General features: G+C 26.4%; 2 protein-coding genes and 1 long non-coding RNA gene across 3 annotated transcripts; 2 read left to right on the top strand and 1 right to left on the bottom strand.

Moving 5' to 3' along the window:
• Positions 1-69: 69 nt before the first annotated feature.
• Positions 70-2,058, bottom strand: GPHR (golgi pH regulator). Its single transcript, XM_011503911.1, has 7 exons — positions 2,031-2,058; positions 1,865-1,969; positions 1,556-1,792; positions 1,233-1,414; positions 669-854; positions 517-582; positions 70-428 (listed from the first exon to the last, which is right to left on the bottom strand). The coding sequence occupies exons 2-7, from the start codon at positions 1,962-1,964 to the stop codon at positions 228-230; spliced, it is 972 nt and encodes a 323-aa protein (XP_011502213.1). The 5' UTR covers positions 1,965-1,969; positions 2,031-2,058; the 3' UTR covers positions 70-227.
• A 2,573-nt stretch (positions 2,059-4,631) lies between these two features.
• Positions 4,632-5,898, top strand: LOC105365684 (uncharacterized). The gene is made up of 3 exons (XR_912977.1): positions 4,632-4,674; positions 5,032-5,267; positions 5,861-5,898. It is a non-coding gene; the product is annotated as an uncharacterized LOC105365684 (long non-coding RNA).
• Positions 5,899-5,965: 67 nt separating this feature from the next.
• Positions 5,966-11,625, top strand: LOC105365745 (uncharacterized). Its single transcript, XM_011503978.1, has 6 exons — positions 5,966-6,040; positions 6,190-6,389; positions 6,542-6,948; positions 7,038-8,274; positions 8,819-9,882; positions 11,031-11,625. Exons 1-6 carry the CDS (start codon positions 5,966-5,968, stop codon positions 11,219-11,221), a joined length of 3,174 nt encoding a protein of 1,057 aa, XP_011502280.1. The 3' UTR covers positions 11,222-11,625.
• Positions 11,626-15,405: the final 3,780 nt, after the last annotated feature.

The raw sequence follows: 15,405 nt of genomic DNA, 5'->3' as shown, positions 1-15,405 counted from the left end.
TTACAATTTTTTCATACGAAAATCTATATTTATCTTACTACCATTCAAGAGAGAATTTTCATCATAAGTATTTGTAATTAGAATAATTTATACGTGGAATGTATAAAAAATAGAATTTCGTAGACCATCTTTATATTTCTTACACGCAGATGCAGTAGTAACATGTATCTAAATATTACAACGCGTATTAATTTGTTTTAACATTATTGCTTTCTGTTACAATTTATTTATACGCGTTCAGTAGGTGCTTGTTTGTGTGCCAAGTACAAGAACCCTATAGATGAGAGTGCCGAGACAAGGAATATCACGTCGAACCAGCGGTGATAAAAGTTAAATTGCAGATCGCCCAGCACCTGTGTTATTATAATACGATACTCAGCTGGCATATTCATACGCATTAATAACACTGATGATACGAAATACATACCCTGGAAGATATTTTCTTTAATAGTTTAAAAATAAAAGTATATTTAAGGCTTATTGCTATGAAATACTATAAAAGTATTCATATCTTACCATTATTTGAGCAAGTATCAGTACAATAATATTTGAAGATTTACTGCTTGATATTGCATAGAAAAACTAAGTGAATAAACAAATAAGTAAATGAATATATATAATGTAAGATCTGAATAATTAGAGATGAAAATATGTTTTTCTTTCCAAACCTTTGTTAAAGTGAGCAGTAATCCTCTAATAGAAGTTACAACGATACAGCCGACCAGATAAAAGGATATGTGCTGAGACCAAAATGTCACATCAATATCAAAACCAATCCAATGTACAGCTATTTCAATGCCTTTAGTTACTGGATCTTTCTTTCCTACTCGATCAAAAACTATATTTATCGTAGACTGAAAAATAAACTACAGTTAGTAATTTTCACATTCACTTTATTTAAAATCAATTTATGCTTAAAATATATAATTTTTATCAAACCAATAAGTATTTCTGAATAATTTATAACTTAGATTGAAACAAATTACATGTACTTTATATAAATCAAATTTATTTTTTAAAATATTTAACTGTATTGGATTAGTCTTATTGATTATAATTTAAATACACTATATTAATTTTTATGTTTTAATCAAGTATCTATAAATATAATTCTAAAAAAATTATTTAAAATTTTTTCAGTGATTTTTAAATACTGAGAATTTTTATAACTTACTCGCCATCTGAATATAAAAATTTACAAACAAAAACTGGAATTATAAGGCTATACTTACAATGAAAATTTTCCACAAACAATATATTGAAAAAAAGTAACCAAGAAAATTAAAATATTTCCCTTTCCATGTTGCAGCCCATTCTAAACGTTCTCTTGCATTATGTATATCATGAGCTTCTAAAAATAATTGTCTAGACAATTCCTCTAAAGCTAATACTTCTTGTTGTAATTGCTTCACATCTAAAAGTAGAAAATAAATTATAAATAATAAATCTGTATTAAATAGCTAGAAATATTATAAATATTATTATTAATAACTTAACAATTGTCTTAAGTTTGATTTAAATTATATTATTAATGTGATTTAACTTTAAATCTTACTTTCTTGGTTTCCTTTAATGTTACCTAAGGGTGTTAACATGCCCCATAATCTCGATCTCGAATCAGTCTGTACAGTTTGAACCTGCCCTGTTTTGGCTAAAGCTACACGTTTTTTTTTAGCAACAATCATATCCATTGTTTGAAGCAATCGTCTCTCTATTACTTGAACATCTGCATATGAAACTGGCCGCATAAAATATGCCATCGATGAATAAGGATAGTTCACAGCACCAAAGCCTGATAGAAGAGCCATAACGGTAACACCAATAACACCTATTCTACTAACTCCTTGCTCAATTGATAACAAACCCTTCTTTGGACTTAAAATAGGAAAAGGATCACCTAGTTTCCAGAACAAGTATAAATAAAAGAAATACACCAAAACGGTCAATGGTCTTATTAAGTTCATTTTTACTGCAAATAAAATAAGATATATTTAACATAGAAGAGACAGCAAATAATTTTTATTACTTACCAAATCTAATATTGCTAATAATAAAATATGCAATATAAAATGGTATTAAAACAATTACCATAAATAGTAACAAATAAAGGCCAATATTCCAATGAAAATATCTAGAACTTTATTAAAATTTCAGTATTATTAGTAATAACATTAAATTAATTTCTTTTTAATTATGAATATTTATTAAAATTTACCTAGTTTCTAGAACACCAACAATTTCAAAAATTATCAGTTCAAACATTGTACAAGATAATGAAAAAGTTGTTGAGAAAATAAGCTGGACAAGCCTATGATGTACTTCATAATCTCGAAAAAGTTGTTTTACAAAGAAAATCCATCCTCCTAAGAAGAAAAATATCTAAAATAGAAATAAAAAATTGAAACTATTAATATTTAACATATAGATTTAAACTACGTATAATGAGGAATATAATGAGATTCATATTATTAAAAAGTAAAATCAAGAATTTGATTATAAATATGTATTTTCAATATGATATATTTAGAGGTTACACTTATAAAAATAAAGTAAAGTAAAATTATTTTACCTGTGTAATAAGGATGATGAATGTGTCTTCAATGAATCCCATATTTTAGCTTAAATTTTACATATTTATATAAAAATATTATCCATTTTTATATTTTTGAAATGTGATTGCTTAACAGCTAATCAGAATCGTAAAATTTCTATCCGATCTAGCCGACAGTTTTTAATTATATAAAACAAAAATTTTAATATATTTTCTTTAATTAGATTCTTATCACAATTTTTAATATATTTTCTTTAATTAGATTCTTATCACAATTTCTAATATATAATTTAGAATCATAGTTATTAAAAAAAACGTTTAATATAAAAAATATAAAACGCATCCATTAAAATATGAGTTTAATGGTTATTTTTACATAAATTTACTTTACTGTAAAATATTAACAATAATCAGCAATGTCTGTCTAATTAATGAAACACAAATTTTAACCTCGAAGTTTAAAGAATTTTTATATTGCATATTAAAGATATAATTATAACGCTTATTATATCGTACAGACTATAAAAAAAAAAAAAAAAATTCATATTTGAAAGGACAATGATTAAAAAAGAATTCTTAGGTTTATAATATTGTATTTGTTTATTTTATTTTCATAATTAATCAATGGTATAAGAATAATTTTTATTAAGTATATCTTTCAATCATATCGGTTGATTAGTAGATCAATAAACATTCTAAATCTTAATTCAAATTGCCCTATTTATTTGTAATTAAATTGAAAAATATCAAACAATAAAAATAGCCAACAATAAAACAATAATTATGAATTTATACATAAAATGAGCTTACTTTAAATTTCAAACTGTGGAATTTATATAGGATTATCTTATTCTATCCACAGACGGATTAATTTATTTTTAAATTCTAATTTAAGTTACTTGAAAACGAACAATTTATCGAATCGTATAATTATTTCGTATAATTATTTTTATAAAAATAAATACTGATATTTAAGACAATGCATATATGCTTCAAAAATCAAAATATGTAGAGAATTATGGAATTCCATTTTTGTTAGATCAATAAAATTTTGAATCGAATTACAGTAACACTTTGTACAGCGCCACCTACTGATTCTTGTAAATAAACAAAATATTAGGGAAATATAGGATATTTTTAGTGGTTTCGTACCTACAGTAGAAAATATCAGCATCCATTTTTGTATTAATTCGTGGTGTGCATGAGAAATATGAGCTTTCAAACAATATGAATGCGTTAAATACATCCATAAAATTAGCAAATGATATTTTTATTAATATTTTTTAATTCTTATAAAATACTTGCAAAATCTATTATTTAATGTTGTATTTGATAAATAATTGATGAATGCGAAAATGGCGGGAAATAATCGAAATATAGTATGTGACCGTAATTTCTATGAGCATACGTCAAGAATCAACTGATCAATAACGATCATTTAATAAATATTGTAATTCTTATTACTTCTAATTATTTGTTTCCCCATAGAATATTCGCTTATAACTGCAATAGATAGACTCTGAAAAATGTTTAAATAAACTATTATTATTTAAATTAGCCTATTACTATACTAAATTATTATTAAATTTGCATGTAAATATATATTTTTCCAATTTATAATTTTCGATTGTAACTTATAAATTTAAAAACAAATAATATTTAATAACTAATAAAATTAAAGTAAATACTGTTCATTATGCATACACGGTATCTCCATTGGACTATCACTATTTTGACGCAGTAAACTGACAATTTCTTTGCTATTATGACGATAACTGACATTGGGTTTAACTTACGATAATTAATTTTTTACTTAACCAAACATTTTTGGCAAATGACTTCAACGAATGAGCTGCTACAATTTAATAATATAAAAAAGAAAAAATGGCAGTAAAATGAACTGTTTTGTAGTATATTGCTGACTTTATTATTTGATTTTTAATTCTAAAATGCAAATTGACGTTAAAATTTTAAAAAAAGTGAAGTCTGGTTCGTAAAACCGCGAGTCATAACGCAAGCGCCACCTGGCATAGCTTATCTTTTTCACGTATAGTCAAAGTTATTGCGAGGGAGCGAGAAAGCATATTTGTTATGGAAGCAGAGAAGCCTCGGAGAGTTTATAGGTATTCATTGTTTTTTGTGCACGTCCTACATTCGGCTAGTGGCTCGAAAATAAATTAAATCAGTCGCCCGGTGTTACAGTCATTATAAATTCTTAATTTTCTGAGTCTAAAGTTCAATAAATATTTGGTTGTTTTTGTTCTTCAAAATCTTGCTAATTTATTAATATATTTCTCATTGCTTGCTTATTAATATTGCACTTCATATGACTACACTTATAATAAATGTAAACGTAACCTCTAAAAACAACATACTTTCGATGGATTCTTCCTATTACGAGTAAAGGAATACCGTTTTGTTATATTAATTTGAAATAAGTGATTTCAATGGGGACTTGTGTTTACAATTTTTCATCTTAGGTTATAAGTACCTCAATAAATGCTGTAAAAGCATCAGTTGACTTTTGGTTGACAGTATCGAGAATAGGTATGAAGATGTGAGGAATGTATAGAATCAAATAAAAAGAAAAATGGAACTCGAGGACAAGAGTCCGCTAGCTGTTGAAATTGGGCAGGAGGAGAATACAACCAGTCTTGATAAGTCCGCAAATATTGATCTATTGAGCGATTGCCAGAATGAAATGGAAGGAACTGTGGTAACGAGATACTAGAATTTTAATATTGATAAGTAGTTTTGAATTAAGACTACAATAGTCTAACATTGAAAGATAATTTCTTTGTTGCTCCATATTGAAAATTTTTGCTATATTACAAACTTTGTGTTATGAAATGAATTTGTATATTTAAAAATTTATTTAAGAAGTAGTTTAAAACAATATATTTAATAGTAGATCTAGCTATTTTCAATAATTACATATACATTTAATAAGAAATACATGGGAATTTGTAATAAATTATTTTTTGAGTAAAATAAAAATAAAAAGTGCCTTTTATTATGTATAAATATTTGTACTAAAATATAGAAGAAATAATTGTAAATATTTTTTTATTTTCATGCAAATGTACTTTCTATTATAACCTATAAATAACAGACTGTGTAATAATAATTAGGTATCTTTCTAAATACATTAATTTTAAATTTCATTTATTTAAATTTTTTGTAATTATAATTGCGATAGTATGTAATGATTTATAAATGTATATAAGCATATATAAATACAAAATATAATTGGCATCATAAACTTTAATCAAAGATGGTATTTAAATATAAATTATAAATATATTTTAGATAATTTATGACAATGACGCACATGGAGAGACAATTGTTAATGTGGTTACAAATTCAGATTGTAAAAATAATCTACCTTTAAAAGGTTCAGAATATTCAAATAATATGATTACCTTCCATGCACCTACATGTGATACTATACATGATGTGTCCAAGGATGGTGCTTGTAGTGAAAACGTGGTACTTATATTTTATTCATATATATTTTTATTGATATATAATATATACGCTTGTGTGGGCAATAAGTAAATAATTCCTTAATATAGGAATTTCTTAACACTAAGATTATTTTCTTTGCTTCCTATAATCATGCAATTTTTCGATTTAAGGATAATTCAAAAAATTCTACTACTATTAAAATTAATGAACCAGAACTGGAATCAGATGACGATGAAACCATTGCTACGTTTGTAACATCTACAGGTCAGCAATTAGCATTATATGCTGTAGAAGACTCGGATGAAATTTTTGCAGTTGCTTTATATGATGAATCTGGCGAACCTCCAAGTAACTTCCATTTTCTTTTGAAGTAAGTTTACATAAATAACTACCATATACTTTTAATATAATATTTCAATTATTTGTTTAAATATAATATAATATCTTTTAACAATTTAAAATTTAGTTTAATATAAATTTATATTATATAATATGTATAATAATGTGTAATAATATTTATAGAGCCGACGTTGAAAGATTAATTGGTGAAGGTGCTGTAAAGACGGTAAAAAAACCAACTTTACAGCAAAAAAGAGAATCTAAACCTCTAGATAAAAAAGAAGAAATTATATATGAGACGTATGAGGAAACTAAACGCCGATATGAAAAAATAGAGGAAATAAAAAAGAAATCTGACATTAAAGCGAACATTGTAGAAGTACCAAAACATCAAAAACTACAAAAGAAGAAAGTTCAAAATTTAGAGCGAACAAACACTTATGTTATGAAAAGTTCTCGAAACAAAAATGCAATAAGACAACCACATTTGACAAAAACTACTAAAAAAATTAGTAATGCTTCTCATTCCCGTTTCGATTCAAGAAAGGAAACTAATATTGGTTATACTTCAAATGAATCTTACATTATTGGTACGTATGGAATGGTGTAATTTTGATTATATTGAATGCATTAAATATTTATTTAAAGAAACTTTACTGAAAAATAATAATTTTCTCAGATCATTTTCAAGATGATATAGATAGTGATGCAGAGATAATAGAACAATCGACTGTGCAATATATGTTGTGTGATGGTGATCATTCTGATTCTGAATTGACCTTTGATGAGCTTCAAGCTTCACTGCTAAGCTTCAATACAAGCAAGGCTTCATTAAATGCCAGTAAAACAAGATCTTTAGAATCGCAAAGTAATGAAAGGAAAAAGGATATTGGCATAAAATTTTCTTCTACCTTAAAAAATAGTCCAAACGCCACGTTAGTATATTCTCAGAAGAAAGAGTCTGTAACAGTTTGTCGAACTTACAAAAATCAAAAAAAATCACAACTGTCAAATAATTTACTTAAAATACAGAAAAAAGTAATAAAAGAGGACATAGAAGATCCCACGTTGAGCGATTTTTCTACCTTCGAAGACGGACCAAACTCATCCGATGAATTACCACAAAATGATATGCAGAACTCTTTGATAGAACCACATGCGGTGAAAGTGAAAAGATCTAGAAAACAGCAGTTAACAGTGGTTAATCGAACTGATTCAGAAATTATTATTCAACCTGCTTCTGTCTTTTCAGAAGAGGAAGAGGAGCCGGTTGTGACAAAAAAACGAGGCAGAAGAAAAAAGAAACTACTTCCAGATCCAGATTATAATCCTCGAAAACCTATTAGACGTACTCGAAGAACTCACCGATCTGTTGAAGTAATCGAAATAGACATTGACGAGAATGATCGATCTAATATTATGGAGATAACACTCGATGGTAAAAAAGGAAAGGGTTCGAGTGATAAAGAAAACGATATTATTAGTGTGGGTGACTCGGATGAAAGTGACGAAGATTTAAATAAAAAGTCGAAGGACTGTATCATGCAGTGTAGTCACTGTAATCGTAAATTCCGAAAACGCAGGGCACTGGAAAGGCATTTGGAAATTTGCCCAAAATCGCCAGCAAATATTCAGAAATTGGAAGAAAGAAAGGCATGTATGATAGGGAAAGGAAAAAAATTCAAGTGTAAATCTTGTAATGAGTTTTTCGATATTGCTGTGGCATTGGCAAGACATGTCAGAGCTGTGCATTCGCCAAGGAAAAGAGGCAGACCCCCAAAACATAGTTGGTTGAGAAACGATTCGGATTCTAGCGACATAGAAGATAGTATGGACGAGAGTTCACCAGAGCCAGAACGGGAGCCTAGAAGACGAGGCAGACCACGAATCAAAAGCAGTTTATCCAAGGATGAAAGGTTTAATTATTTTTGTTGATTTTTTTCCTTTTATTTATTTATTTATTTTTATTTTATTATAACAAATCGATTTCTTTATGAGCCCTATTATCTACTAACATAACCATGTAAATAACATAAAATTATATGAATAATATTTTATATAAATTTTTATGTTACACAAATCTTATATTTAATATTTTCTCAAATAGAAGGCATCTTTGTACACATTTTTACTGTAAGTTCGTTACATAATGAATACAACATGTTACGTTTTAATACTAATTTAAATTAAATGTATTGCATGGCGGGGTATAACTTATTTTGTATAAAATTTTACAGTTAAATGTATAATTAGTCGTTTGTCCATAAATATATCGATATGTATATATACAAAGTTACATATTTATATACATTTATATACAAAGTTTGAAATATTCAAATATTTTACATTTATGCACATTTATATGACTTATAAAATTTTATGAAAGTAGAATAGAATTGAAAAGATATTTTGTTGAAAAATTTCATTGATTTTTGTATTAAAATAATGCTTTTCTTTTAGCCCTACTCCAGATATTGAGTTGAAGTTAGATAGCTCCTTCGAAACTTTTACAGAACCTCGTAAAAGAGGCAGACCACCAAAAAAAAAGCCTTCGAAAGAGAGATCAGCTTCACCTGAATCGATGGAAAAAAATATAAATTTAGCAGAACATAAAATGCAATCCATGGAAAGGCCTATAATGGAGTTTATATCAGAGCCTCGAAAAAGGGGCAGACCAAGTAAAAAAAGCTTATCGAAGGAAGGAAGGTCTGTCAGTCCGGATCTAAAAGATAAATCTGATATGTTAGACCTTCTTCCTATTCAAATACCCAAGAAACGAGGTAGACCTAGCAAACGAAATCTTTCTAAGGATGAAAGATCAACTACTCCAGAAGCGGAGGAAAAGAATGAAAGCTATGCCGAGATATCTTCAGAACCACGAAAGAGAGGAAGGCCGAGTAAAAGAAGTACTTCTAAGGATAAGAGATCAGAAAGTCCAGAAGTGGTGGTAAAAATTGAAATATTGTCAGAATCCAATTCAAATGATGATGAAATGACAACAGAGGTGGATGAAAAAAATGAAGATTCTATGGAAGCTATATCTGAATTTCGTAAAAATGTTAAATTTAATAAAGAGAAGTTTTTAGTAGATGAGAAGTCAGTGATGCCTGAATCAGAAATGAATATGCAAAACTTGATTGAATCATCGGATAAAAGTCAGCAAAAAAGTAAATTAAATCAAGACAAATTTTTAAAAGATGACATATCACAAGATTTAGAGATAGAAATAAAGGTTGAGAGTTCAGTAGACTCATTAGGTGAAACTCGAAAACAAGACAGCCAAAGTACAGATATAGCTTTGCAAGATGAGAGATCAGTAACTCCAGAAGTTGACGAAAAAGAGATAACAAGTTTGCAGAATATATTGGTAGATGAAAAGGATAAAATCAAAATTAAAAAGAAAATTTTGAGCCCTAATCGAACATGGAAAGTGAAGAAATTGAACTGTGCAGATTGTGGCAAATGGTTTTCTAGTGCTGCTGCACTAACTACACATCGTTTACAGCACAGAACTAAGACATCTGGTACGTCTTGAGTATATAATTAATTTTTATGTTATCATATACTTACAAAATTAGTTTTATATGAGTTTTATATGTGAAAATGTTTATTGTATATGGTGATCCTGCAACTTTGAAATTAACGACTATTTTTAAAGACAGTATTCAATCAATAATAAATCCTTGTAGTATTTGCTATATACAAAAATACAAAAATTGTATTATATACTTTTTTCATGGTAATAGTGATCACCACGACTTGTAATGTTATGATGCAATTTTCTAAATATTATTCATGGAGTCTCATAAGTATTACGTAGATAAAATCGATCAAGATGTATCATATTCTTGTGTCAATTTTACTGTGTACAAACTAATGTAGTACACATAATCGTGCTGTATGCATAATGAGCTGCCAATCATAAGTATTTGCCCAAAGTCATAATTTAAAACTTTATTATAGGAGGACTATTGATACTCCAGTTTTATTGTCCAATAAATTTCTTTTCACTTACTCTCTCAAGTTTCTTACTTACTTACTCTATAATTAATACTTTAATAGTTGATACTGTTTGTTAAATTAAGAATTAATACACAAAGAAAGAGGGTGAGAGTATGTGTGCACGCGCGTGAATACGCATGCATGTGTGTATATATTTGTGTGTATATATATATATATATATAATTAGTTAAGGCATGATTAAAGTACTATTTTTACGTAGTTTGACTTTTGTGTATTGATTAAGATATTTTATTTAGATAAATACTTGCCATAATTTTGCAAATCAGTAAAATTAAAAATTTTAGTATTCTCAATAAATTGTATAGATTGATAACCTACATTTACAAATGACAACTTCATATAAAAACGTCGTTAATTTCCGATCATTATTTTAGCTTAGCTATCGCTTATAGGATGGGATAATTATCGGATCTTTAATTTATTTTGCACGGCTTACATGCATTCTTTAAATATTGTAACTGTATAAAAATATTTAAAAAAAAAAATTTCCCTATTTTTACATTAAGACTCTTCACGCTGACACACAGTCCTAACCTTAAGTTGAAAGTAACAAAATGTTGACATTCATTGGCACTCTTCGCGACATTCGTACCATAGCAAAAAAAGGCTCCACCTTCCGTGGCTGATGTCGACAATCTTTGCATTGCAGGCCACCTAGCGCACCGTTGCCCATTATGCAAGAAGCTCATACCTCTGGAATTATTTGCCAAGCACCTGACGATGGCACACGGAAAACCAATGTCGGAGAGGAGTGGCGAGGGCGGCGGCAGTGGTGGCTTGCGACGTCCCATCTACCGTCATAAGAAGTGGGCGGCGCGGACGCTTCGCTCCACGAATTGATTCGGACCCGCCGAGATATATTGCTTATGATTTTTCGTTTTTTTTCCTTTCAATATGCTCGCATGTAAAAATGTATTATCGAGAAATCCGTAGAGACGGGTTGTTACGTTAGCTTTGTCGGTGCCTATCGAGTGGGGTAATTTTTACGATTTCAATTTATTTTGTACTCGTGTGTGCTTGCATACGTGTGTGGGTGTATATATAAATAAAATTAAAAACATTGGTTTTTGGACATTTTGTTAATAAAAGTGAAGGACTTGTCAAGATTTTTCTTGATTAATAAACGTTGACTGCCAATGTCTTCGAAAAATTCTATCGACGAATTTTTACTATACAATTATGTCCTTAAGGTCGCAATCTTGGTTTTATATTGAAGGAGTATGAGATTCGTTTGAAAATTTTTATTGTTGAGTATTTTTTCATACAAATGTTTACAAACTAATATTTTTAATTCAATTACGTAGTGTTAAGGCAAAAAAAAAAATTATTTTAGGAATTTTGTATTTTTTAAGGACCGATAGAAATAAATGTCCCATTTTTTTGTTTAATATCTTCTCTTATCTACATATTGAGAAAATATAAAAAATTGTGGATTATAGTGTTTGAGTAAATTAATATTATTTAAATAAAAGTTACTTAGTTACATTTTCTGTTTAATATATAGTATAAATTACAAATCATGTGTTGCTTGTGAAGGATTAAATTGAAAAATTTGTAAGACGATCTGGTAGGCTTAAGTTTTCAGAAATAATAACAAACAGCAAGATAATGATCGAAAATCTCACTTCAATTGTATGTAGAAGAAGATATAAGCGGGGATAATACTGCAATATCTAAAAAAATCTATTTCAATTTGATAATGGCCAATGGTAGCCTATTTCTATGAATATATTTACGTATGTGATACTCGTTTCCTGAATTATAGATAAATATTTTTACAAATTGTTAAAATTTATCTAAGAAGCAGGATTACCTCAATTGGCAGCAATTACTTCAGTTTTATGCATAATAATTATACACTATTATTATTATATATTTAAAATAAAATAAAAATAATTTGTTGATTTGTATTTGCCCGTTTTCCGAATGTTTTTAAATTTAACTAACATACTTTCTATTAATTAATTGAACGTTAATTAACAAATAAGTCATTTGGAGAAATTACAAATGGGACTGAGTGAACGAGTGATTAATGTTTGTATATTTGATACGTAGAGCAGTTTACATAATTAAATTATAAATTTTTTAACTATCGATAAAATAAGTCTTGATTTATATGATATTCTTTATTTACGCTAAAATCCATCGTATACATTGATATTATAGTAAAATTAAATGAAGTAATTGCTGAAATATGATAATAATGGCAGTTAGAAAATTATGGTACTATTAGGCCTTTCAAATATTGTTTTGTTTGATTGTCTGTTTGATGCAGAAAAAATTGAGTCTAAAAATATTAAATCAGTAATGTAAAAATGAAAAAAGAAACTAAATAGTTTTATAGGCTGTTTATTATTTTAATTATCGACTTTTTTAATATGCGAAATTATTACAAATAATTATTTTTATAAGTTAACACGTTTTCTTAAAATATTAATGAAATATAAACAGCATATAATATTATCAATAAATTTTAATAATAATATCAGTACTATATACTTTTAGAATTAATTTTTTAATTACTTAAATTTTATTTTTATTGTAATCAATACATATTTATCAACAATACTTTTGATATAATTAGTAAGAATGCATATATAAATTCTTTTATTTTTCTGCACCATCCAGATTAATTAAAAGCAGAATTGTAGGCTAAGTCTGATATAAACTTTCAGTAAACTTTTATTAATTGTAATACTTATTTAATCAAGTTATTTTCGGTTTTTGTATAATTTTTATCAAATTGAAACTTATTCTACATTTTTGAAAATTATTTTCTAATATTTAATATTAATTGCAAAAAGTATGTATTAATGTAGTCTTAAAATAGTTTTTAACAGTAATTAAATGTTTTAAAAATGATTGATAAATCATTAAAACGTATTTGGATTTCATGGGAGTTGCAAGATATTAAAAAATCATGATAAATAAAAATCATTGAATGAATAATTTTATTTAAATTTCATTAAGCACAAATTGTAAATAGTTGTGCAGAAAATAATCGATATTTAAATAATGAAAGTAAATTATACTTTAATATGTATTTAAATTGATAACGTATTATTTTACAATTTAAGAAACTCATGTTAACGCAAAGTAAAATTACAAAATATAATTAGTTTCATGTTTGTGAATTCGGTATTTTATGTTTTATACATTTATTATGTTATAATATAGTCTTTAATATTAATATTATATTATATTAATTATACCTATAACTTAAAAATGATATATGTTTGTATATTCGAGAGTTAAATCATGAGACTATTAAATTTTTATTAAAAAAATTTTATAGTCTTTACAGTGATCGAGCTATTATATTTATTTGAAATAACGAATTATAAAATAATTTAAAAAGTAAATTCTTAATTCATTCACAATAAGATTATTTCAAATCATTTCATTATAAAAAAAAATTATGAAAATTAGTTATTCATTTACAGTTCGAAATTACAGGAGGAAGTACAATTTTATGTAAACTCCAGTTCATTGTATAATCAATAAAATGAAGACTTATTAAAATTGAATATTCAACTTGTGTTTTGTGCTAATAAATTAATTGTTTTGTGCTAAAATTAATAAATAGAGAAGACCAAATATTTTTATCAAAATAATGCACACATTAAGTTGTAAAACTTGAGTTAATCGATAAGCCAACTGCATAAGGAAAGAAAAATAAAACTGTAAATAAATGTTCTCTTCGAAAAATAAAAATCAACATATTTGAAATAAGACTTAGATTAATCAAATCATTTGTAACTATGCGATTATATAAGTATGTGTAATTTTTTGGACATAAGATATGACGACATGTGGGCGATAGTATGTATGCATATATATGTTATAGTTTGCGTAATCTTATACAATTAATTCTCTTGTCGAAAAATGAAAAAAGGAACAATTTAAAGAATTCTAAGAGACTCGTGTTTACTTTGTAAACGTTGCTCTTATTTTGATACAGCCTTATGTATATATACTCGACAAAAATTATAAATTACATTAAATATAAATGAATAAAAATAAAATATAAAATTACAATAAATTATCTCATAATAAACGACAAAGGTGTTTCTGAACATTTGAATGTGCCTAATTTGAGTTAGAAAAAATCCTGTAATTTTCATCCTTTCAATTGGAAGAATCATAAGAATCATAATATTCATAGTCATTAGTAGTTTAAATATAATTTAAATAAAAAATTGATTATTATTACAAAATTTATAATTACTAAAATTAATTTTTGTAACCATTTTGAGAGATTTCGTATGAATTTTGTATATAAGCAATAATTGCAATCATGTTAAACAAATTTTGTGGAATAGTAAGAAAATTAGGCGTCAAAGGAAATGAAATAGGTGAAATACTGTTATTACGTATATTTAAAATACAATTTCTTATATTATATATGGTCAGGAAAATTTACGTCTAATTATATAGTGAAAATTATAAGTGCATAAAATGTATTCTTAATATACCAACATAATCACAGTTGGGAATAGAAAAGCATTATAGACTTTACATTATAATTTTCTTTTTTTATTTTATTTTTATTTATCAATTATTCTTCATAAATATGTATATATTTCATTTTGAAAATACTGATTATTTACATTTCTTTCCTAATTCGATAAAGATTGATCATACTTTTAACACAGCTGATTCGATTTTGATATGTATTAATAAAATTTAAATAAAATTCTTCTAAAATTTTATTTCTGCACAAAATTTAGTCAATTAATGAAGAATACTGACGATATCGTCTTATAGCATAAATTTTAATTGTAGTTTTCTTTATTGTTACTTTAAAATATTATTTCATATTAAATATTTAGGTATTTTTAATATTTGAAAAAATAAAGAATAGTATCATGGAATCAAAAAGATTATTTAGCATTGAGAAATATCATTGACAATGTACAATTGTATGGTTCATTATGACGCTTTCATATTAAAATGGATTTATAAAATGTATTTTCAAATATTTTATAATTATTTGCATTATTTGTTATCATTTTTTATGTATT

Source organism: Ceratosolen solmsi, unplaced genomic scaffold, assembly GCF_000503995.2.
Source record: "Ceratosolen solmsi marchali unplaced genomic scaffold, CerSol_1.0 scaffold53, whole genome shotgun sequence".
NCBI lineage: Eukaryota > Metazoa > Arthropoda > Insecta > Hymenoptera > Agaonidae > Ceratosolen > Ceratosolen solmsi.
Note: the sequence above shows the minus strand (reverse complement) of the source record. Positions and strands in the feature narration are given on the sequence as shown.

What these genes read in the sequence shown, in the direction of transcription:
- GPHR (XM_011503911.1), bottom strand. Translation starts at nt 1,964, where the DNA reads ATGAACTTAATAAGACCATTGACCGTTTTGGTGTATTTCTTTTATTTA. An exon ending in TATTTTAAGTCCAAAGAAGG is followed by an intron (nt 1,793 to 1,864) that starts GTTTGTTATCAA and finishes CTCTTCTATCAG; the next exon opens with GCTTTGGTGCTGTGAACTAT. An exon ending in TACTGCTCACTTTAACAAAG is followed by an intron (nt 583 to 668) that starts GTTTGGAAAGAA and finishes TTATTCACTTAG; the next exon opens with TTTTTCTATGCAATATCAAG.
- LOC105365745 (XM_011503978.1), top strand. Translation starts at nt 5,966, where the DNA reads ATGATTACCTTCCATGCACCTACATGTGATACTATACATGATGTGTCC. An exon ending in GTGCTTGTAGTGAAAACGTG is followed by an intron (nt 6,041 to 6,189) that starts GTACTTATATTT and finishes TTTCGATTTAAG; the next exon opens with GATAATTCAAAAAATTCTAC. An exon ending in AACTTCCATTTTCTTTTGAA is followed by an intron (nt 6,390 to 6,541) that starts GTAAGTTTACAT and finishes TAATATTTATAG; the next exon opens with AGCCGACGTTGAAAGATTAA.